The sequence below is a fragment of the Sinocyclocheilus rhinocerous genome, unplaced genomic scaffold, assembly GCF_001515625.1.
Source record: "Sinocyclocheilus rhinocerous isolate Xijiao unplaced genomic scaffold, SAMN03320098_v1.1 scaffold157, whole genome shotgun sequence".
Lineage (NCBI taxonomy): Eukaryota > Metazoa > Chordata > Actinopteri > Cypriniformes > Cyprinidae > Sinocyclocheilus > Sinocyclocheilus rhinocerous.
The window spans coordinates 756,409-782,132 of record NW_015665038.1 but is presented as its reverse complement, the minus strand read 5'-3'; the positions used below and the strand labels follow the sequence as shown (position 1 = coordinate 782,132).

Genomic DNA, 25,724 nt, shown 5'->3' with positions numbered 1-25,724 from the left:
CCTTAATAGCAGCAAAAGTGTTTTGCAATACAATATGAACACAATAAGTACATTGTACTTATTTTTTTATGTAAGTACATAGTAGTTAATGCCACTTAATATAAAGTGGGACCATTCTCTGGATTTAAACATTCTTCGAAACATTTGAGATAATGTAAGTACACAAGTCAGCAAAATATATAACACTGTTCTAGTAGTTTTTGGATATTTTAATAAAAAAATCTTACATATCGTGCCTTTAAATGAATAATTACACTTGTAACAAGGACTCCTTAAAATAAAGTGTAACCTAGTTTATTATTATAAAGCATAGATTAATGGCTTATTCTGCATGACCATATTTTAGATCCCTTAATCTGACCCCATACCTAAACTTAACAACTACCTTACTAACTAGTAAATAGTTAATAGTTAATTAATAGTGAGAACTGGTCCCCATACTAAAGTGTAACCAAAAAGGTGTTGTGAAACCTGTAGCTATAAAATGATAACCAAAAACATCCCTATACACACCTGATGGCATGAGCCAGGTCCACACACTTCCAGTGTTCAACCGGCTGGCCGTTCAGCTGCAGTAATGTGTCCAGCTGCTGTAAACCCGCCTGGTGAGCTGGACCACCTAAACAAAATAGACAAAGACACTCGAGATCATAAACCATAGTTAAATAAAGGATCCCTATCAAAAAGAAAAAGGCAAATGACATCTCTTTTGTTTACAATTTATTTTATGGTGTCATGTACATTTAAATATTGAGTAATACTGACTAATAGCATTTACCTACTATAGGGTTAGCATTAGGATTTGGGATTGGTTTAGGGTTATTGCATGTAATTATGCATAATTTACTGATGTTACTATAGTACATGTAAAATGTGTAAAATAAAGTGTTCAAATATTTAAGTCCCTGAGGCTTTAACAATATTTTTAACTATGCACAGATTTACCAAAATACCAAAGTCTGCCATTCAAAAGTTAGATCATGAACGAAAAAAAAAAATTATCTCATTAAATTTCTTAAAGATTTCATTTTCATTTTTTTATTTTATTTTTAATTTTTTTACATTGCCACCGGGGCAATAGTCTTAAAGGGACAACTTTGTACTTTATCTACCAGTAAAAGGTGCATATTAGTAGCTTAGAGTAGTGTTATGTACTCTTAAGGTACATGCTTGAGGAATACACCCTTAGATACACCCTTAAGGAGTGTGGCAATACCATGATATTTGAGTATATTGGAGTACCATGTTAATACTATAACATCATATAAACATTAGAGACAAAGTTGTTACTCAAATGAAACATAACTAAGAAACACATAGTCTTCTGTGCTATGAACGAGCAACTTCTGAGCGATAAAATTTTACTCTAGGTACAATTTTATAATAACTTGAGGCAAATTATGAGGACAATATGAAAAATGAAATTTCTTGAGTGAAATTACCTGGATCAACAGCCTGAACCCGTACAGGGGTGTCAGAGCAGATGGTGAAGCCAAAACCATCTTTTCCTCTTAAAATGGTCACCTGTAAAGGAGCACATACATTTACACTATCGTTTAAAGGTTTGGGGTTACAACATTTTTCTTTTTTTAAAGAAATCAATAGTTTTATAAAGCAAGGATGCATTAAATATATCAAACGTGACAATAAAGACATTCTGTTAAAAGAGTTTGGTAACACTTTAGATTAGGGAACACAAATTCACTATTAACAAAGACTTTTGCCTTAATAAACTCCTAATTTGCTGCTTATTAATAGTTAGAAAGGTAGTTGTAAAGTTTAGTTATAGGGTTGGATTAAGGGATCTAAAATAAGGTCATGCAGAATAAGGCATTATTTGCTTTATAAGTACTAAGAAACAGCCAATATGCTGGTAATATGCATGCTAATAAGCAACTACTTAATAGTGAGAGCTGATCCTTGAGTGTTACCAAGAATTCTTACATTAATCATGAAAAAAATGTTCCCTTAAAAGTATTAAGTAGACAATTTTTTTCCAAATTGACAATAATAAGAAATGTTTACTGAGCACCAAATATATTTCACAATATTTCTGTTTTTACTATATCAAATAAATGCAGCCTTTATGAGCATAACTGAGTCCTTTCAAAAACATTTTAAGAATCGTAGCAAAAAATTGGGATTCACTCCTAATAAAATCCAATTACATTCAATGAACATCATTAACATATAGAATTCCTTTAAAAAATACTCCAAATAATATAACTTTTGAATGGACTGAAATGAAAGTGACCTCAGGAACATTAAGGAAGATGGACCATCCACAGTACAGTGTAAGGCCCCACAGTAACTGGGTCAGTGTGTGTGTGTGTGTGTGTGTGTGTGTGTGTGTGCCAGAAACAAACATCCCCCCCAGAGCACCACCGTACCCCAGCAGCACGTAGACTAAAATGCCACAGCACCAACGAGTCAGGGATATTAAAAACTACAAGCTGAGAAATTAGTCAGGGTTGCTGGGTGATCAGGGGGCTTTTCTTTTTCCCTGGCAAGAAAAGGAAATGATTGGGGGAGAAAACTGCCATGGCACTGACAAACAGCAGAGACAGAATATTTGGACAGTAGAAGTTCAAAATGTCTACAGAACCTGGAGCCAAACTAAATAGGAAATATTGAAGAGGAGGGGGGAGTCTCACATTTAACATGACATTGACCGCACAACAACAAAGAGGCTTGTTTGGAGAGGGAGAGAGAATAAAAAGAGAAAAAGTGATGACAGCTTTAGGACTTTCACTGCCATTCCTCTTTTCTCTTCTGGGGCGATGTGGTCACTCTCGTTACAAGCTCCATTAATTGCTGTGATAAAATAATTATCCACATCAAGCTGCACTGTTTCCCTTTTCCACTGCTCCTGCTTGTTGTTCAAGTTCAAGTTCAAACATCGACATTCACCTTTGTGATCAGTGTTGTCAAAGTACTAGCATTACTGAATGATGACTAGCTCTTGTTATGACAATACTCATACATAATGCCATAATCCAGTTTAAGATGATGAGCAGAAATGCTCTGTCCATCACTAAATGTAGTTTGAAACATAAGTTGAAGAGGGGGAGCGGATGAACTGATTTCATGAGGTGTTGTCCCAAATTCACAAAAATCTAAATATGTCCTGCTTTTGGCCAACTAAGTATCCTCAATGTTCTAGCTACCATGTATTGGACCCTTTGTTGTTCTCAATAAGGAAAGCTGTTTCTTTGTCCATGCAACTTGATTTGCTTCTATTTTCGTCTTCATTAAGTCTTCAATAAATCTGTCAATTTATTTGGTTGCCAATGGCTATTCTATTCTATTCTATATAATTTTTATGGTTTTATGATGACAATGCATTTAATATTCTAATGTATGGTTATTTTTGTTAAAATTGATGAATATACATGTAAATTTACAGATACATTAATTATTTATTCCAAAAAATCACATGATATTTATATTATTAGATTTTGTACTATATAATATGATTTTGTGTTAGAACGGATTAAAATGAATTTTAATTTACATGTAAATGTCAGCATTTACAAACACATTTGTAACATTATTTATTTAATGTTCTTTGCATTTGGTTCATTCAAATGTAATACTAAATAAAACAGGATTAAAACACCAACTGTAATGTAATGCACCAACTAAACTATCAGACATTTTCTCTTGTTTCAATGAAATAAACTATATATCTTAAATATTTTGTAACTAGTGTTATTCCTATCATTACAATCAAGCCTGGATGGGCACCTCCAACGAAATCACATCCTCCACCCCTCACTTTTATTTCTAATATTTCTGCCAATATATTGACTAACTTTCATTGATGAAGTTGTCCGTCCCTGGGGAGCGGGAGATGCATCTCATGCTTGAGCCTTTCCATTACGCACAGCAACTCAAATCTGTTTTCCCTCATCATTCTCAAGGATCAACCTTTATAATATAACGGAAAAGTCTTAAATCTTACTAGTACTTCAGCTGACATTTTTATCCAAATCCACTTACAGTGCCAATCTGGAGCAACCTAGGGATAAATGCATTGCCCAGGTTTGCGGAGATCATGCCTTGAATCATCCTGGGTCTTTAAACATTAAGCTACAACACAGCACTCTAAACTCAAAAAAATAAATTTTATACAATGAATTTCATGAGGACTATCCAAGACCGAACACGACATAACTTCAATACCAGTTTCAATAACACTACAACCAAAGCCAAAAAAAAAGCAGAGGAACAAACCTGTGGCAAGTTTCGTTCGATGCAGAGCCGGCACAGACTGTGGATCGTATGCATCGCTCACCGCATATATGTCCACCTACATCTGCGGCGCTCTCTTCAGTGTCTTAAATAAAAGTAAAGTCACACAGGTGATGCTGCTTCCCTTCGTGGTCACTCTAGTGCGGCTATGCATGCCCACTCATGGGAACTGCTCTGAGCAGAAGAATGACAGGAAACCACCTTCCACCCCCCCAGCCAGTGGCCAGGCAGTATGTCTGCTCTCGATAAGCCAACATGCTTCCTGAGTAGCTCTCAACAGTAGTGGCTGAACTCACTCTCTATGCGCAGTGAGATGGAGCTCACTCAGATAGGCTTGATTTAGTGTAAACAAACATTCATTATGAGCCAGAGACATTAAAGTACGTTCGATGTTTGTTTAATGAGAAGCTGGACAAGCATAGGCTGACAGATGTGGAGGACGTCCAGCTCTTGCACAACACCTTGATTCACGAAAACAGTGTTGACATTTCTGAAATCCATTATTATACTCGAGCAGGATCTGTGTTAAACCAACACAGTCATTTCACCAAAGCACTCACTCTACCATAATCCAATCTCTTACATCACCCTATCACTGATGTTCCAGTTAAAACCAGTGATTGCAAATCAGAAATCCCTGTAAGGTCAACTACGAAATCTGAAAAATGGATTTTCGGGAAGAGAGGAAGGAAACGGAAGAATGATTAGCAGAGTATTTGCCCAGCCTCCACATTAAAATGCAGGGAACCAGCAAGAGTGTCAGTGGAGCGGGAATCAAACAGGGATAAATCATAAACACTGTGCGGGATTGTGCTTCCTATTGCAGCCACTTTGTTGGCTTTTCCCATTTCCCAGCTTTGTCTGAGGAGAACAGAGCGGGCGGAGAACAGTCCTGGGAAAAGTTGCTCTCTAAAGTGGATGGGAGGGTTTAATGAGCGAGTATGTGTGTGTGTGTGTTTGTGTCGCACATATCCAAAAGTACATCCACACACCTCATATTTCTAGTGTCCGTCACATTAGCACATGCCACAGAGCTGCTTATATTCCCAAGCTGATCGAATCACATCTCTGATGGCTATGATGGCTGAAAAACTCTTTGACTACATGCAGTACTGTTAGCTGTTACAGTTGTTAGCTTAGCATAAGTCTGCAATAATAGTTTTCAACACTACAGCCAAAGCAATTTACTCCCAACAAGCTAGCAAAAGCAGAGTAATCGTGTTTTGCACTGTATCCTTTTTCAAACGAGTATAACTGAAACTAAAACGACCAAAAATCAACAACTGAAATTAAGATGAACTAAAATAAAATATGAATATTAGATGATTAAACTTAAAAAATAAAATAAATTGAAACTAAATGAGTAAAATTACTAAAATTAAAACTGAAAAAGCTAAATAAAAATATATAAAACAAAAAAGAACTAATAAACATGACAAAATAACATAAAATATAAAGTAGAAAAAAAAAAAAAAAACTTATATTGGTGTAACTTTAGGTTTATTTATATTAAACATTAAATTAAATTAAATTATTATTTTAGTTCTTATATCACATGAAGCACATTTTGGGTTAAAAAAATGCAAGTCCATAAAAATAAACATCTCAAATGAAATAAAAAATTCAAATGTCATTTTATAAATTACACTTACTGTAAATGACTGCATGTTCTCTGGGCTTGTGGTCTCGGGTCCAGCTTCATAGTTGGATGCAGCAGCTTCTGAAAGATACACAAGAGCGTCCCACGAGTCCCAGGCCGACAGATTGCTCTTTGAGTACATCTTAGCCCTGGGTAGAAATCTCTCTACTCCAGCACTCTTTAGAGAGAGGACAACAGAATCCGGTCAACGCTGTCTGCAGGCTTCAGTTGAAAGTGCGTGTGTCTACACCATGAGAGATGAACTCAAGCTGAATCCCTGTGACACAGAGCTGACTGCCCCACAACAGAGAGAGAGAAAGAAATCTACTCCCCTAAAAGCGTCACCCCCACCCCGACAACCAGCGACAGGCTCCCCCACTTTGTAACCATAGAGATTATGCTCCCAGGAAGCAATGTCTTTTTAAACATTCTTCATGGAAACAGCATTCAAGAGGGATACAATATAGCTGGCTCTCTCTATTAAAGTCAGCCCAGTGCCTTGACTCAAGCCCCCTCTCTTTCTCTCTCTCTCTCTCTCTCTCTCCCTCCAATCAAACTTAATCTCGGCTGAATTTCTCTGACGGGACACGTGTCATTTCGTCCACACCCCAGGAGCAAAACCATTCATTTTGGGAGCAATAATTAAGATCTCTTACACTCGATGAACCAAAAATGACTGCGCATTAAATTGTACACATTTTTTTCATCGCAAAAAAAGGTCATTACGAAACGGCAGAGGGAGGGAGACAAGATCTCCAAAGTGGATTTAAACTGACTTAGACACATCATGATGATTCAGCCTTTTAATTCTCATCTCATTCCCGCAGCTCATTACAGCACACACTGTGTCGGCCCCCTGGCCCCCGGCTCTTTGTTACGGCTCTCCACAGGGATGCTGTACGTTTCAACACCGAGCCCTCTATATCCCTCCAAAAAGTACAAGACAATGCTTGTAAATTTAACATAGCATTTGATGAGAAATAAAACATTCACATTTCATTTAGACTCAAAAGCACAAAAGTAACTTCGGCTGCAAAGAGCTCGTTTGGTTTCAGCAATGTCAAGAATATCTGTTCTCATCTGATCTACTGTTGCTGATGAAAAACTGTCATGTGGAATTTGTCCGTCTTCACTGCTAAAGGCTATCAGAGAGTGGCTACGATCCAACTGCGAAAGACAGAAAAAGAGAGAGAAACTGCATTTAATCTCACCAGCGGACTGTCTGATGCGACGTGAGGCCACTTTCAGATGTTTGCTCCTGCCCAGCTCCTCTCCAAGGAGATAATACCAACCTCTGATCTCCTGTCAGCAGAAAATGTGAAAAACACAATTAGACACAGAGAGCCATGGGAAGAAGATGCTCTTTCCTTCGCAAGGTTTTGCAATCGCAATATCTGTTGACTTGTTAATGCGGCCCTCATAGGGACAGCATTCAAATCTGGCCCTGTGGTCGTCCGCAGCTCTGTTGTGTGTCCGTGTGTGTGTTTTTTTGAGACCTTCACAGTTGTAAACAGCTGATGCCCATTTTACTCTTCCACTCAGCCAGATGGCATCGTGTTATATAAAACATCCATCGAGCTTGATCTAATTTTTCTCTAAATATCACCCTCCGAGAAAGGATTTACTGTCTTAACACATGAGTATAACACTCTTGAATTTGACAACGGGATATAATGTAAAGGAGCAGGGATCTCAGATGGGATATTTCTAGTTTGTCTGTGCAGGCAGGCATACAGAATAAAGCCACTATGCCAGCGTGTTCGCGTTGTGCTGCTCTTGGTAATTGTAGGTCATTTTTCAAGTCTTGTCACCACTTCCCCCACTGTGTAATTAGACAATGGTGTGAAGGAAATGCTTTGAAAAGAGAAGAATGAAATTAAGAGGAACATTTAATAAATATGAAATGCTCTTTCTTAAATCAAGTCATAACTGAGTTATGTTACAATGAAAGACGATTTTAGATTAAATAATGGATGTTGTATCGTGGTAGTACATCTACGGAAGTAGATGTACAAAGACAAATCTGTTTATTAATATATCACTTTTGGCTTTCCATTTCAGTCACATTTTACAATAAATAAAGCTACATAAATAATTGCTGAACTGCACTAATTCTGTATATGAAGTGTGTGTCGTTTCTGTGTCACCAGTGTCTCTTAACAGGATTACAAAAATAGTGGCTCACCCCAAAGATGATTCCCAAAATCAAGCCTAAACTCACGCCATTACTGTTCGGTATACAATTCGTGATCATATATATCTATATCTATATCTGTCTATCTATCTATGTATATATATATACCATTCAAAAGTTTGGGGTCAGTTTAATTTTTTTTTAGAAATTAATAAATAAAAAAAAATAATAATTTTATTAAGCAAGGATGCATTTATTTGATCAAGAGTGTCAGTATAGACATTCAAATTGTAAAAAAAAAAAATTCAATTTCAAATAAATTCTGTTGTTTGCTTTTATAATATTTCTTTCTACTCAAAAAAATATATATATCACCGTTTCCAGCAACAAAACTATTTTCAACACTGATAATAATAAGAAATGTTTCAGCATATTATATGATTTCTGAAGGAACATAAAAAATCTGGTTTGCCCTTACAGAAATAAATTACTTTCTAAAATATATTAAAATTAAAATGGTTATTTTAAAATGTAATATGTCCACAATATTACTTTTTTACCATATTTTTGATCAAACAAATGCAGCCTTGGTGAGCATAATAAACTTTCAAAAACACTTACATAAAATAACATATGATAATAAATGAATATAAAATGTGTTCATGTATATATGTATTTTTTTTAGTTTAGTCATTTTTAATGAATGTATGGGTGAAAATAAAGAGCAATAACCACTGTACTGCTACTACTGTCAATTTTTCTATCATATTGATAAAAAATACAAATCCAAACGACTTTCAAATCACTGCAGGGTAAAAGCGCTATTGGTAAATGTAAACAACAGGATATTTACCTTAGATGAGGTGATGAGGGAGTGGACACCAAAACTCATACAGCCCAGGAAGTCACTGCGCCTGTGGGCAAAATCAAACACTCTAAAACACAACAACAGACGGGAATTTCTGAACTCCTGATAAAGTTACATTCATATCGGTTAACCCCACTTAGATCATGTTCACTGTCCTGTGACGCTGCTGGTATAATAACATATTGATTTTGTACTGAGTGATTGTGGCTTTGCCAAGTGTCTTTTTGCAGCATGAATATAAAATGCATACAAGAACAATTGTATGGTACACATATAAATACCCTTATCTACAGCTGTATTCATGTAGAAAATCAACATGTGAGTGATAAAGATGATAAAGTCCTACCTGGAAGTTCGATTGCGATTCCACACTGTTAACAACAGCCTCTTCTTCTGATCGTCTTCATCCACATCTCTGCAACATAAATGCAACACTTCAAAAGCTCATCCATCAATGTCCAGCTTCATCCAAAACACAATGGCCTTCTCCTCCAAAGACTTCAAAAAGACAGCCTTTTTTTCAGTTAACAAAAGAAAGACAGCAGACTCAGCCCTAAAGTATATTTCGGAAAGACTGATTGAGATACAGAGGCTGTCAGACGAGGGGTTAGAGAGCGCATGATGTTTAACATAAATTATTAAACTATAAGATAGCATGATAATCTTCACTTGCACCATAATACAAGTGCTCTGTCTGTAGCGAACAATAAAACTATAAAAGAATCACTCACAAAATAAACGTCTCGTTGAAAACAGGACTCTTGCAGTCTAGAACGGTCCTGGTCTTCCATCGCTTGCTGTGGTCAACATCTGGAGCAATACTTATCTGGAATAAATAAACACGTGTTGGTGGTTGCTATTAAGTCCACTAGTTTAACATTGCTAGAGGACATATTCATCATATTCAGAGGGAAAATCAATCAACACTTGAATCTGGAATTGAGTGGACAGCTGCCAACACAACTGATGCTTTCTCATGCCTGAAACCTGCTCAGGCTGACATGAAAACGGGTTCATTTCAAGGGCAGACGTCCACAGAGGATTGAGCGACAAATAATGACAAAAATAATAGCACATCATCACCAACAGTGACCGGGAAAGTTACTGCTGTCTCTCTGCTAAGAGAAAAATAGGTTGGAGTTGTTTTATGAGGCTCGCAGTCACATGACCTCATGTGTCGTCTAAATATTGTCTGCTCTAGACCTTATCTGCATATGTCAAAATGCCCACCTTTACATATGAGTCACATGGTTTGTACTCTCTTCCTATGAGTCCCCTGGCCTCCAAAACTGTAGAAAAAAAAAACATGAGAGCATGAGTAAAAATGCTGTCTGAGTAATTAAATTCTCATTTAATGAATTATGAATGTAAGATTTACTGTATGAATTAAGTGCAAGTATAACCTGTTTATTAAAATTAGATTTTAACATGAGAAGCAGTCTTATTTGAAAAACAAATTCTTAAAACTTTAAAATGATAAAGTACAAAATCTATTCACAGACATGCTTACTTTGAACATAGAGCCACCCGCTGCTCAGAGTAACTGTCAGTTTGAGTTGACCTGAGGTCAGTGGAAAACAAACAAACATTTAATTATGCACACAGCAATAATACAAAAACAAAATAATAGTCACAGGCACAGGGTTCACACATGCCAAATTAATTTACATGACTTGACTTTTCCAGTCAATTTAATATCCAATAAAAATAATAAATAACTGGTCGAAAGTTAGTATAATATTTTAACGTTTTAGAAGTCTCACCAAGGCTGCATGTATTTGATCAGAACAGTACTATTGTGAAATATTATTACAATTTAAAATGTTTTCTATTTCAATATATTTAAAAAATGTCATTTTTAAAAATATGATAGCACAGTTGAATTTTCATCAGCCATTACTCCAGTCTTCAGTATCACACAATCCTTCAGAAATCATTCTAATATGCTGATTTTGTGTATTTATTTTCATGGAAATATCCACGCACGTGACTCACAGGTGTAATGGAGAGTCCACATTTTTAGAGCATAACAGATGAGTTCAAAAACCTGTAGAAAACAGCTATTTTAAATTGTAATAATATTTCACAATCTCTTTGTTTTTACTGTATTTTTGTGGTGAGCTTAAGAGACTGCTTTTTAAAAACATGAATCTTACTAGCCCCAAACTTTTGAATGGTAGCATACATCAGTCTACGTATGTGTTCGGCCTAACATTTCGCTGATTCCATTTCATTAGCTAAAACAGTCACACTTTAGTTTGGGGATCAATTTTTATTATTATTATCTAACAATCAACTACAACTTTTGACTCAATAAACTCCTAATTTGCTGCTTATTAATAGTTAGTAAGGTAGTTGTTAAGCTTAGGTATGGGGCAGGATTAAGGGATCTCAAATATTGTCATGCAGAACAAGACATTAATATGTGTTTTATGAGTACTAATAAACAGCCAATATCCTAGTAATATGCATGATAATAAGAAACTAGTTAATAGTGAGAATTGGTCCCTAAAACTAAAGTGTTACCAAACTAAGATGTAGCTAATTTCAATAAATTAAGAATCAGTCTGGAAAAATTATGAATCTGTAAAAGTGAGGTTATTTCAGATGGGTATAAACTTAATAATTTAATAATTGTTTAAACATTTTTTATGATAAATGCTATTGAAGCATCATTTGTCAACACATACAGTAGCTCAATAAAGACTCACCATGAGTTTGTAAAAGAAAAGATGATCTCTGCCATTGCCTGAAACAGCTCAGTGTCACTTTCTGTGCCTTCTGACAGTCCATGTTATAGTAAAACCACAGCTTGACTGATTTTAAAAATGTCCCAAATAGCATGCATCACACATGAATTCTCTGAAATGTAGTCAATGAATTCAGATGCGATGCCTCACAGCTATTCAAGAGCTTAACTGCCACTATGCATATGTTGCCACTGGAGAATAAAGGACAGCAGGAGAAAACAAGCATAAATTTCAACTGCCTTGCATTTTGAATAGCTGATCAGACAAGAGGAGCTGTGATTGGTCAGAGAGCAGCACTGAACGAGTGAAAGGGGGTGTGTGTGGAGGGAGGGAAAGTCCACCTGCTGTACTCATAATAAACAAAACCTTTGACTGAGGTTGCCCTTTGTGTTGATCTGAGATCAGTTACATTATTTCTCTTGATATATATAATTGGATCAACAACAAGAAAACTTAAAAGCAGCTCCTCTCCAGCTACCCCTCTCCAGAGGTTACATTTTTAATTCACAGGTTTCACTGATTGATTTGGTGCTGCTGTATAATCATGCTGACTAACTTCAAGAACGAATCTATCATATGGCTGTGAACGGTAGGCAATACATTCCTCTGCAAGAGCAAATCCATGTTTAGTGAATAAAGCATTGTGTTAAGCTCTGTTTCCTGGCCTCCTTTGGGACAGCCATGGAAAATGCATGCAACTCAACATCCACACAGATCAAAATAACAATAAATAGCTGGTGCAGAGCATGCAGGATTTCAGTCAAATTAATTCAGCCATTATCTCTACTGTCTCCCCAAAAGACAGTAAAAAAAAATTTGATTTGTGAGATGGGATACCACAATTCCAGATCTTTGTTTTTCAGTGTGATATATAACTGTTCTTTCATTTTAAAAGGGAATATATTGATATACTAACAGCACCACTAACTACTGGAGAAATTATTGATATTCCTTTCGGTGAGCACAGTTAGAGTTGAGTCAATTTGAGTTGAGTTGAGTCGATCAAATGTAAGGAACACAAACAATTATGCAGTATTTATGAATTCAAAATGTAAATATGCATTTTTATTGCTTTTTGGGACCCAAAAGCTCCCAAGCTTTGCTGTAGTAATGCTGATAAACTTCAATTTATTTTATTATTATTATTTTTTTAATAATAACAACTTTTAATAATTGTAATGCACCCTTGCTGAATAAACCTCAAATTTTTGAACAGTAGTGTATATTTATTCATTTATTTAATAATAATAACTTTTAGCACAGTTTGAGTTGAATGTATGCAAACGTAGGGAACACAAACTTTGCTGTAGTAATACTGAAACATTTCAATTTTTTTTTTGTTATTTTTAATAATAACTTTTAAAGTTGTAATCCTTTCTGAATAAAAGTATTATTTTCACAATAAATAAAATAAATAAATAAATTACTGACCCCAAAAATTTGAGAATAACCATGGGATATGTTTCAAACATATGAAAATATTTTATTATGTGAACCGATTTTAAAGTGCATTAATAATCTGTCATTATAAAAGTTAATAATGTTTTTCAAAGCCATTAATTAAAGTTATATGGATGAGAGTCCCTGGCCCTGTCCCAAATGGCACCCTAAACCCTAGCGGTCTTCCTCTGAGTCCGCACTTTCGTGACGTAATGCCGCTTTGACTGTCGGGTAGAAGTCTGCTGCGGAGCTCGCCCCAGTGCGGACTCGGCAGAAGTGCGGATCGAGGGCGCATAACGGCCGCAAAGGGGGCGCTCGCGAGCACCCTTCTGACCGCTAAAATGACAAATGGGACACCTTACGGTCTCGTGGACTTAACCGACACACGGCGGCCATTGTAAGTCCGTAAGACCGCAAGTGCACATGAAGTGTTCCATTTGGGACAGGGCCCCTGAGTCTGTTAAAAGGTCGAAAACCACATGAAATATTTCCTTGTGCAGAAGGAAACGGGGTAACACTTTAGAATAATGGTCCGTTTGGTCATAGTTCGCAAGTAGTTCTCAATGAGGATATTTTTATTTAATAATTATCAAATATCTAATAAGGAACTACCTTTGTCCTAAATTTGCTACTACTTGCTTAGTTAATCTTGCTCCTCTATTAGTTAATAGTATTAAGTTAAGTGTTAATGTAGTATTACCTATTACTTCCCGCATAGTTACTTGTTAACAACTGGCCATTATTCTAAAGTGTTCCCGGAAACGGTTACTTCACGGAGAGTTTAGATTGGTCTGAGCATTTCAACACTGCCATCTAGTGACAAACAGTGCACAATGTCAATGAATGTTTAAATATCTTTGCATCTCCATCAGAATGGAGCTAAATTCTAATGTGTAATCAGATGAACAATCACTCACCTTTTCCTCTGAAAGCAGACGGGTGAATTTTCCTCCTTTTTTTCTGTGCAGGTTCTGTATCGTTCTTTACAGTAGTTTTGACCACTGAGGCCACTTTAACTTGAGCTGATGAACTTTTGCTGACAGCTTTCTCCCAGTTCCTCTCAGCAGGTCTACCAGCTCTGAGACTGCAGGAATCACAGGATGAAACAACAATATGAAGAAATTGAGTCTACATAAGCAATTCTAAACTGATTTTACTTCAGCACTCTAATTTTTTTCACCCTATCAGAACAGATCTGCAACCCATTTCTTTGTGAATCGCAAAAAAGTTGAGAACCATTGGTCTACATGATATAAATGTGACAAATGTTATATGAATAGATGTGTGAGCTCTTTAACTGTAATCCCCACTATTAATTGGCTTTCAATACACAAAGAAAATATACTTCTGGATATATTAAATGATCAGTATATTATTTAATGTATATTAAAAAAATATAAAGAATAATAACTGAATGCTACATAAGGAATTTCTGCTTTTAATATACTGAAAAATCCTAAAACGTTAATATTTGTTTTCAGTAAACACCATTTTTTCTTATATACCACCACACATATTCTGGATATATTAAATGATCAGTATATTATTTAATGTATATTAAAAATATAAAGAATAATAACTGAATGCTACATAAGGAATTTCTGCTTTTAATATACTGAAAAATCCTAAAATGTTAATATTTGTTTTCAGTAAACACCATTTTTCTTATATACCACCACACATATTTTTATATATGAAATGTGTAACTATGCAAACAATGAAGTCATAAAAGTTTATGAATTTGTGTTCAGCTTTATGTAAACCCATGTGTTAAATCATTAAATAGAAGTTAATTAATTGAGTGGTTCAGTAGTAGCCTATATGAAAAAGTGCAGTTTCTTTTCATTGCCATATATTTTTATATGTATCAATATATAGCCCATTCATATATGAAAAATATAATGCAGCTATAGTTTCCCATATATGGAAATGTATTATTAAAAACATTGCATAATATTTTTCAGTATATTCCCATGTATTTTTGCTTCATGAGGGATTCTATTATTCTTCTTATTTGTTCGATATTACTTTGTAACTGTTAATATAGTTATTAATTATTGCTATCATTAATTATAACACATGCATCATGCATTATTCCACTGGTCTGGTGTAACGGTTAAACAGTTGGTAAGGTTGTGTGGTTTGTTTTGATATGGTCACGCAGCATTTAACAGTAGCATTCAATTCATGTGCATTTTATGTGTTTGTCACAAGACACAGAAGTTCTTTACTTTGCCTGTTGGCTTGTGGCCAGTGGCCTTTTGTCCCTGACAGATCTGATGTGTGCCACTGAAGATCTCCTCTCTCTGCTGTCAGTAGGCCTGGTTCCTTCTTTACACGGCTTCTTTGTTGACGGTCCCTTGGGGAGGAAGGGATCCTGTAGCCAAACAGATTCCCTGTGAAGTCTCTTCCTATAGGCACAGCCAGAGGCGTTATATGGTTAGTGCACTCGCTTCTCACATCAATTCTGATGACAGAGTGATAGACAAGTGAACCCGGCAGGAGGCTTAATCTACTCAAAAAAGCTGATTAACTCCAGCAATGAAGAAGTCCTGTCAACAGCTGCCAGAGCTAAACTGACATAAACATCACACTATTTTAACATGAATTTGATGCATGAAGCTGGTGTTCTTCTTTGAGTTAATTTGTTAATGATTTAATATCGTTCCAGAAATGTAAACAAAGAGCATCAATGATTAAGTTTAATTAAGGTTTTCTGAACACGCTGAAGGGAATCACTTCTGACACCCCAGCAGGATATCAGGCGCTTGCAGCAGTGGGAGGTCAGAAGTCAGAGGTCAGAGTTCAGCACGCAAAACTGCATCTTACTAAGTTGAAATCATATTCAGAAGTTACATTTTATTACTTCCACAAATTTCAATTCACATTTTATACATCTGCTTCTAATAATTGGAATTTCAAACTGATGAAGATATATTTCATCAGTGGCCCAAAAATGAAAGCCTTCAGGCCACACTAAAAAATGTATGAATGTCACTGCTCTAGATAAAAAATATCAAAGCAAGCAGCATATTTACATTAACATTTATTCATTTAGCAGACGCTTTAATCCAAAGTGATTTACAATTGAGGAATACAACAAGCATATTCGAAACAAAGACTGCACTGATAGATAGATAGATAGATAGATGAACTGATGTGCATGTAAACATGGACCATACCGTGTTTTGTTTAAGCTACCTAAACCAGTGACAATCACACTTTTTATTGGTTTATTTTATTTATTTTTATTTAGCCTATTTTTAATTTTTATTTATTTTTGCCACTGTATATTGTTTTGTTGATAAACAGCATTGAGTTTTTCAGTGTGCCACTGACTGTTGTGCTGTCGAAGCGTGTTGTTTCTGCCACCATAAGAGATCAAATCTTCACAGCTTTATCGTGTAATCATGAACTTGTAGCTTCGGCGCTTCAGTGATCACAGACTAGCGGGTGAACCTCTACACCCCTTCAGTTCCTCACAATGGCTGTGTAAAAACACTATTGTACTACTTGAGATTACAAAACATCTTGTTTTACTCAGCCCGAAGAAACTGCCAGTATTTCAAGCTGCAGTATTAAGAAATAAAATTACGAATTGCGATTTCTTCCATGTAACGTTACGGTCATTGTTCAGAGGTAAATCTGAAACCGGCACAACTTTTCATCTTACACTTTTTCCAAATCTTAAACCTGACACCAACTTATTTATAGGCATTTTTGTTAAACTCAGTTAACTGTATTTTAGGGGTTTCTCAGTAGGCGTTTCCAAACATCCCCCAACATATTCCGCAGCCGAATGCCATTTACACTTACCTTTCTCTGATGTCCATATTTTGCGCATGTTGTCTGCTATAATCCATCTTCTTTACTAACACAAAGTCCCAGCTATTATGTTTATTTTTACTAGATGTGAGTGGGACATTCAAACTGCAGAAACTCCCCCCATCCCGCTCTGGAGAGGAAGTGTGTGGTGCGCTCAGACGCGCTGGATGGATCTCTCCACCAATCCGAGCGCTGCATTTGAAACGCACGGCGTTTGACTGCATTTGCAGAAATGTCTAAAACTCATGGGGACTGCAAAAGTATTTGCCCCAAGGGAGTAACTGTTCTCTTTACAGAAGTTTTATTCCTTCTTTTACATTTTATTTTTGCTGGGTTCCAGTCATCCAAAAAAAATTTTGTGTACTTTTTCATTTAAACGTGTCTTACAGTGTATGCAATTTTTTATTTTAGTTCCATGTTTTTACAGTATTACATCAGTTAAGATCCACAGGATAAGTGTTTCTTGTTTTCCTTCACTCACAGACTAGGTTATGTTTTTCAAGTGAGGCACAGTATAGTGTCTTTAACTACAGTTGCCAGGTGTCCAGAAAGAGAAATTGTGTTCCGAAGATGAACGAAGGTCTTACGGGTTTCGAACAACACGAGGGTGAGTAATTAATGACAGCATTTTCATTTTTGGGTGAACTAACCCTTTAACTTTTTTTCATCCTCACTGTTAGCCAAGTACTCTGTAGTGCATGTCAGTGGAAGTCACAGAACAGTTTTCCCTCGCAAAACTGCTTTCTTTCCTTGTCTGGCACATTTTGTTGTTCTTTATTTGGTTTAGTTTTTACAAATCGTGTAAGTTTCTCCTGTATATACCACTAAAGTGAGCTTATAATTAAATTTAGATGTGATCTTTTAATAGCTTTATATTACACAATTTGACTTTATTTCCTTTTTAAACTGTTGGTTATTTTTATACTCTGAGGTGGAACTGGCTTCCATAGTAAAGAGACAATTATACTGTTTTCAGTTACCTAAAATGGGCTTAGGTTACACTGGAGACAGCGGTTACACCAACAAGTCATTATATTGCCAATTTTTTTCCACTGTAATAGTTCTTGTTCAGCTTGTCCTACACCTCAAAAAAAGGCTAAACAAAAGAAAGGCTTGTCGCTAAACAAGGACGTAACGACACATGGGATGTGCCTCATTATAATGTGAAAGCACTCATTTGTGTTAAACAGTTTGAAAACCTCTGACCATCAGCACAACAATAACTAATCAGAAAGATTTTCACTTGGGAATGATTTCTTTAAAAGAATAAACCTCTTAAAATGTTTTAGTGAAAAAAAATGTGATGATTTGGAAAATATTCTAGCAATTTTAATAGCAAAATGACATCTTATTACAAAGCAAGGGGAGGTTTTCCAATGCTAATTTAAGAGGCATAATTGGAGAACATGTTCTACTGAAAAGAATATTTGTACTTACATAATTACAGGAAAGATAAAGTTTTTACTGTCATGTACTGCACACCTCCTCCCTCACTCCAAAGAACTCTTGCTGTATTTCTATTGATGAAACAACTACATTGTGTTAAGTGTTGTTGACCCACTAAACAAAGCCACACACTGTGAGTCAAGCACAACACCACATACAGCACTATACACTTTGACCTCATCTGACTCCAGCAGAGACTGGAGGTGAATGAGAACTACTTTACATTGATGTCCAGTGTGACAGCAGTTTCTGCTCAGAAATTCATATCAGTGCAGCTAAATGCAGATCAATATTGGGCACTGTAAAGAACATTGCGAAACAGGCAAAAGGGGGAGAAATAACTAAAATAACTAAAGAAAAACTCAAAATTAGTTTGTTCACACATTTTCCCTCCCTATTATGTGAGGTATTTTCAAAAGCCATCTGGTCTTTAAAACAGGCAGGAAATATGTGGTTTACAAAGTTATCTGTAGTCTGCACAGAGTATTCATTGGTAATTAGGGAATTCCCATCAACATATAATTTCCTCAGCTAAAGCCGAATGAACTGGCCTTGAACTTCTAAGAGGGTCAGCTGAGCAGAGATCCACTGTGCTCATCAGAAATCCATTGATAAAGCAGATTCATATGCACTGTTTTACACAAAGATCAAAAGTTTCGGGTAAGTATTTTTAAAATATATATATTTTTTAATTAATAATACTTTTACTCAGCAAGGATGCATTAAATTGATCAAAAGTGATAGTAGACATACAAAAAAAAAAAAAAATCAAAGAATCCTGAAGAGAATGTATCAGGTTTTTCACAAGAGTATGAAGCAGCACAACTGTTTTCAACAGTTTTGATAAGAACTCTTTCTTGAGCACCAAATTAGCATATTAAAATGATTTCTCAATTATTAAAGTGTTATTTTAGATTGTAATACTATTTCACAATATTACCGTTTTTACTGTACTTTTGATCAAAAAAATAAATAATTTTAACCCCTAACTTTTGAGTGGTATTTTTTATTCATATTTGAGAATTTAATATGAATTAACGGTTTAGCTAAAGCATTTTCATCGATATTTAATTTCAAATTTGTACATTTTATGGGTGAGACATAACCGATGTTATTCTGTGGAACATCAATGTTCATTTTAATTGTACTTATATATAAATGGCAAAGTAGGGCTAGCAGTTACACTTTTCACTCCAGTGAATATTTCTCAGGCTGAGTTTATTTTTGAAAGTCAATTTCAGTATAGACACATACCTGAAAGTCTTGCCTGTAAAGTACATTAATAAAAATCACGAGAACAAAATTCACTGTTATCTTCCACACAAAGACACTTTAATTTCATCACAAAGCGTTGGCCAGTTTATGACACCAGACAACAATAAGATACACATGGCAGCAGTAAGGTTCACACCACCCCGTTTCCACGACAGAGTGGAGATTTTGGTGTTGCCCGCAGACCCCTCCATATACAGTATACACACAAACACACACACACACATACTAACCATAAACTTATATTTTACAATCAGACCATTTTTAATAAAATGACTTCATTATCAATAATGTACATGTCGACACAAGGCAACAGAAGCACAACTCCCAGAGATGCACAACAAATATGCATCAACACAGTTCACCACATAATGAGTCAGAACAGATGCTATATTCATTTAAACTCATGTCAGGGTATTAAGGATTCTTGGATTTATTTATCAATAACATTTCAACCGCAGACAGATTGATTCACCAACCATTCTCTTTGGTCGGACATATTCCACTGCTGCATCAACAAATAAATTAATTGCACCAACCTTAAAGTATCACATAAACATAATTAATGACTTTATTATCAATACTTAGTAAATGTACATGTCGACACAAGGCAACAGAAGCACAACTCCCAGAGATACACAACAAATATACATCAGCACAGTAACAGAATCTGTTCACCATATAATCAGTCAGAACAGATGCTATATTCATTTAAACTCATGTCAGGGTATGAAGGATTCTTGAATTTATTTATCAATAACATTTCAACCGAAGACCATTCTCTTTGGTCAGACATTTTCCACTACTGCATCAACAAATAAATAAATCGCACCAACTTGAAAGTATCACATAAACATAATTCTGAGACTTTTTTCATACCAGACACTTCATAATATATATTCTAATGTATGTACATTTCAGTCAGACATGACTTATTAGTTTGCTAGGGAAAATACAAGAGACATTGTGGCCGAAACAAACACTGTGGCATCAAATAACGTTCAAACTCTCAGGAAGAATACATTCACACACAGTACCACATAACAAGTGCAAAAATCGTGAAGTTTACTTCGTGTATCCGCTATCCTTTATACTGGCGTGCAGACAGGAATATTCTGTAAGCTTATGTATGGCAGATTCACCTTTAGCTCGTGTGACACCTCTATATAGATTAAGTCGACATTGTCTTGTGAGTAAACACCAACACCACACAGCATCTGCAGTATAATTAACATTGCAGTGACATCGAATGTTGACACTGGGTGTATTATTCAGATGCCCATTACAATGTGATTAGTGTACTGTATATAGTACAGACAGAGGGAGCGAGCTCTCTCGCATTCTTCATTTATCTTTCTGCCTTTTCTTTCAACCACTTCATCCATACTTGCTGCTGTAGTAACGCTCGGCATTCAGCAGTCCCAGGATGCACTTGGTCAGAGGAAAAGCACAGAGAAAGAGAGGCAGCGGAGAGACAGAGAAAGAGAGAAGGAGGGGGAGGAAGGCTGATTGGCTCTAAGAGTCAAATGAAGGGTGTGGATTCTCACTGTGAGAAGGGCTTCCTTTGCTTGGACGGCTAAAAGATAAAAAAGAACAGCAAATAAAAGGAAAAAAAAGCTTGGGAAATGACAGCATGGATTTGTAAGAACAAGAATGGGTTTGTCAGTGTCACGAGTGGTATGATGGCTTGTTTTTGTTCACTTAAGTTAATATTAGCACTTGTGAATGTGATGGCTATATGACAAATGTGAAGAATATAAATTTTTTCCTCTTTTCAGATATATAGAGTTTAACAGCTCCAGCTGTGATTCCTCTAAATGGTTCTGATTCCGTAACAATTCCAATAACTATTCTTTAAGTTTTTTACCTTACATAAAACCCTGCGCCTCATACCTGACACGCTTTATGAGCGCATAATGCTGCGTTACTGCCGACGCGACCTCACGGCAAACTGAGACGCTCAGTTAACAATCATAATGCATTCCGAAGAATCGTTATTTTATAAAACAGTCATAACTTCATACTTTTCAACTAAAATCATATTGTATCTGATCAGCAACTTCTCATTAATGAGGGAATGTGATTGTTTTTATTTTATTACTGCATTTTTTATTATTAAAAAAAGAGAAATTCTTTTAAATTTCAAATTACACATGAACTACACAAAAAAACCTATGATGCAAAATATCTATATATTTTCTTCAGTATTGATGAGAATTTTGATTTTAATAAATCATTGTCTAAAATTTATAACATCATATAATCTGAGAATTATCAGTGTTTACTCCATTGGAATGAATGGAATTTAATTAAATTCCTTTGAATTTTAAACTCATGATTGCTCAAAAACAGTCCAAATTTATGAAACCTACATCTTTATGTCTAACAAAAACCACAAATATTACTCTGAAAAGTTTTCAGATAAAATAAATTTTTACTTGCATGAACTTCCACTTTCAGCTCACTTTCAACGGTTCGTCAATAGACGTACATATTTGTTTATCAACAAAATTCAGTGTGTGAGATAAGGAGAAAAGGCTAAATATATTTTATAATTTTTTTTGACACTATTATGACTTTATAGATAATTTTACAAAACCGTTTTTGACACCTATGGGACTCCATACATATCCGGGTCAAAAATGACCCGAACACAAAACCTCTTTAATCTCTTAAAACATAATTGGGAAAAATTTGGGAAAAAATTATGTGTATTTTGAGGGTCTCAAAGCATTTGCAAAGTTTCATTCCCTTACTAAAAATGATGCATATTTTAGACATTTTCATGTATCTCTTGCGGGTTCAAGTCGTACCTGAATCACAGCCATCATGCACATGTTGCAGCTTCAGTTCTAGTAACGGTGCTGAGGAGATATTCAGCTGCTGATTAAATGTTGCTTTATAAGGACCGACACCGGCGTCTGAGAAAGAGAAGTCGCTTTTCCTCATTAGGATTCTGACAAAAAATGGTAACCATGGTAACCATAGTCTCCACCAAAGTACCATAGTAACTGCACTTACTGCTGTCATCCGAAACGAAAGGAAGCAGATCACATTTAATTGAATGATTTTGGCCGAGGCTGCGGTGATTCGTTTAATAAGGTGTCATTTCAGCTCAGCGTTTGTGCCGACTGAATATCATCTCGTCTTATGAAACGTAGCTTTTCAATCCATAAACGCTGACTTGAAGTGAGAGAGAGACAGAGAAGATGCTTTGTGCTTCTGTCTTTTCTCATCTCTTTCTCTGCAGATTTCATAACAAAGCATCACAACTCTTCTCTGAAGAGCAGCTTCATGTGCTTCATGCATTCGCAAGCATCACATTTGATCTTATTTGTCATAATAAAGTCAAATACAGCGTTTAATGGAGGAAGTTCGGTATTTCGCTGAATGGAAGTGAATTTATAATTGCTTCTTGAACAACATAATGACTAAGATGTTGAATTTTTGACATAAAATCTAATTTAAAGTTGTTAAAGTCTGGCATATAAGAGCCCTTTGTACCATTTAAACATCCTTCAAGTTTTGAATCTTAAAACGACCTCCTCAGTACAAAACGAGCTTTTATTTAACATTTATTAAATGCTATTATTTTGTTGAAATTGTGAACATTTACTGACAGAATGAGGGTTAACAATAATAGGTTTTGCGAATGTATTCAAGGAACATATTAAAATAATAATAAATCCATGTCACGAGCTCTTTAACAGCTCTATCTCTGGACTTGTACATGAGTCCAAATGCTGTTCATTTTGTGATGTCAATAATAACTTTCAAAATCTAAAATGCGTAATATTAATTACAATAATTCCAAATTATGTTAATGTTTTAATATAGCTTTTGTTAAAATGTTGATTTTTTTCATTTTAATTTTAGTTAGTTTTAGTAATTTTGTTGTTTGTCATTTTTATATTTTTTAATGTCTATAGTTTTTATTAAGTTTTTTTTTTTTTTTTTTTTAGATGGTGGGGTTGTGAGAAATGCAATATTATTAAATGATCATTTAGATTAAAAAAATGTTGGTGTTATCAAAAAATGGTCAAAACATTTAATTAATTCATTTTTTATAGAAAATACTACTGACAAATCTTATAAAATGTACTGTATTTTAACTACTTGAACATGTCTGAAACACTGATTTATCTCTCACAAGCCCACAGTGTGCTGTGTATGTCTGATTCACTAAAAATCATTTGTTTGGACTACACTTGTAGGGCTTTATGGTTTATATAAAAAAAACGGCTGATAACAGTCACTTGTTTGGATTTCTGTTTCGCTAAATAGGGCTGTAAAAGAGAATATTAGTCTATATTTAGTGTTTTCCATCTGCAGAGAAAAATAACTGTGTTCCAGCATTTTTTTTTTTAAATTGAAACCTGTTCTGAATAGTATGGAAGCCCGTTTCCGCCACTGAATTAAAAAAAAAAAAAAAAAAGTTCTTGCGCCTTTTGATCTCACAATTTAGACTTTTTTTTCACAGAATTGCGAGATATAAACTCACAATTCTGACTTTTTTCTCAGAATTATGTGATAGAAACTCAGAATTGCGAGTTATAGTCAGAATTGCGAGATATAAACTCACAATTGCGAGATAAAAACTAACAATTGCGAGATAAAAACTCACAATTCTGACTTTTTTTTCGCGCAATTGTGAGTTTACGAACAGGAACTGATTCTCACTTACATTTATTTATTTGATTTACTGTTTACTCTTTTCATGTAATCAGTCGCAGAAAGGTGCAATATAACATTCAAACATTAATAAGCACTATATTAAATCAGAGCATCCCAAAAACTTGTTAAACATGTTGGATTTGTAATTCTGTCCTGGTGATTATTAACAAGTAAAATAAAATAACATAAAATAAATAAAAAATAAAATAAAAAACATTTAATAGAAGGCAATATAAAAATCGAGAGGAGCTAGATGAAACTTGCTTAATCGTTAAGAAAGAAAATATGGCTGCAACATAATGAAAGTGTCAGTGAAGCAATAGGACAAGTAACATGGTATTTTTTAAGAAAAACATGCAGGGCACGTGTATTGAAGGGTTAAGAACTGGTCAGATGCTGGTTAAGGCTTAGTTGTTACTAGTAAAGGCAAAAACATGTCAGTGTCATCTAGCATCCATGTTTATAAATGTTGAAGCAAACAGTGAAATAGGCTGGTTTATACTGACAATCCCTGTGCATTTTATAATTAGTGTTATTCATTCCTAAATTCAGAATATATGCTGGTAATGGAATACAATGGCACCACATCTGCGCTCATGTGAATGTGAACGGTACAATTATTAGATCAATTTATGTTTCTGATGTTCATTCCTGGTGTATATTTGTGGAAGAGGAAATACTCTTTCAAGTAAACATGTGATATGTATGTGGACTGTGCTTGTGTGCATGAATGTGATATAGTGGCAGAGGGGTCAGTGGTTTGCCTCTGTCTGCTGATCACCAGTGTTAATGCTCAGTGAGCGAGTCTCTGTTGGATCAGGTGGGGGAGGCTGGCACTCTCCGACTTCAAAGATGACAACAGACAGATTGATGGACGCAGACGTACAAACAGAGGGACAGAAGGACACACAATTAGGAACAACATAAAAGAAAATGAAGACAAAGGCAGTAACAATGAACACTGAAAATGAACATATACTGCATGATACACAAGGTGGATTCGTCAGAGAATTCATGAACTACAAAATCTGTGATGCCATGTTATTAAACACCCACAGGAATAATAAATCAGATTATAATTTAGTTTCAAAAAATAATAATAAAACTTGGATTAAATCGGTTTAATCCAATTCGCTTTCAAGAAACTTGGGGTTGATGTTAAGTATCACAAGTAAACTAGATGCAAGTTACCAGAGCCATTACTGAACATTTGGCATGTTAAGTCTCACAAACAAATACTTTCTGTAAAAAAACAAACTACATAAATAAAAATAAATAATAATAAAGTATCAGGAGCACACATCACACAAAAACATAAACAGCATGTCATATACCAAGTATTAGAAAAACCTATATGTGTTAAATAGGATCTGCCCCAAATTAATTAAATTAAATTAATAGCTAAAAAACTGACAAAGAATT

General features: G+C 35.1%; 1 protein-coding gene across 2 annotated transcripts in view; it reads right to left on the bottom strand.

Moving 5' to 3' along the window:
- The window catches only part of LOC107731048 (regulator of G-protein signaling 3-like), a 33,578-nt gene extending 19,445 nt beyond the window's left edge, over positions 1-14,133 (bottom strand). Inside the window, exons 1-10 of one of the 2 annotated variants that reach the window (XM_016542031.1) lie at positions 14,003-14,133; positions 10,406-10,456; positions 10,126-10,184; positions 9,627-9,721; positions 9,242-9,310; positions 8,881-8,941; positions 7,105-7,195; positions 5,907-5,971; positions 1,443-1,524; positions 514-619 (exon numbers count right to left, since the gene is read on the bottom strand). In XM_016542031.1, coding sequence (XP_016397517.1) covers positions 514-619; positions 1,443-1,524; positions 5,907-5,971; positions 7,105-7,195; positions 8,881-8,919 — 383 coding nt within the window. In that variant the 5' untranslated portion in view covers positions 8,920-8,941; positions 9,242-9,310; positions 9,627-9,721; ... (1 more) ...; positions 10,406-10,456; positions 14,003-14,133. Of the gene's footprint in view, positions 1-513; positions 620-1,442; positions 1,525-4,236; positions 4,380-5,906; positions 5,972-7,104; positions 7,196-8,880; positions 8,942-9,241; positions 9,311-9,626; positions 9,722-10,125; positions 10,185-10,405; positions 10,457-14,002 lie in introns of those variants that run through there. The other variant, XM_016542032.1, reaches the window with a different exon arrangement.
- Between the last annotated feature and the right edge of the window lie 11,591 nt (positions 14,134-25,724).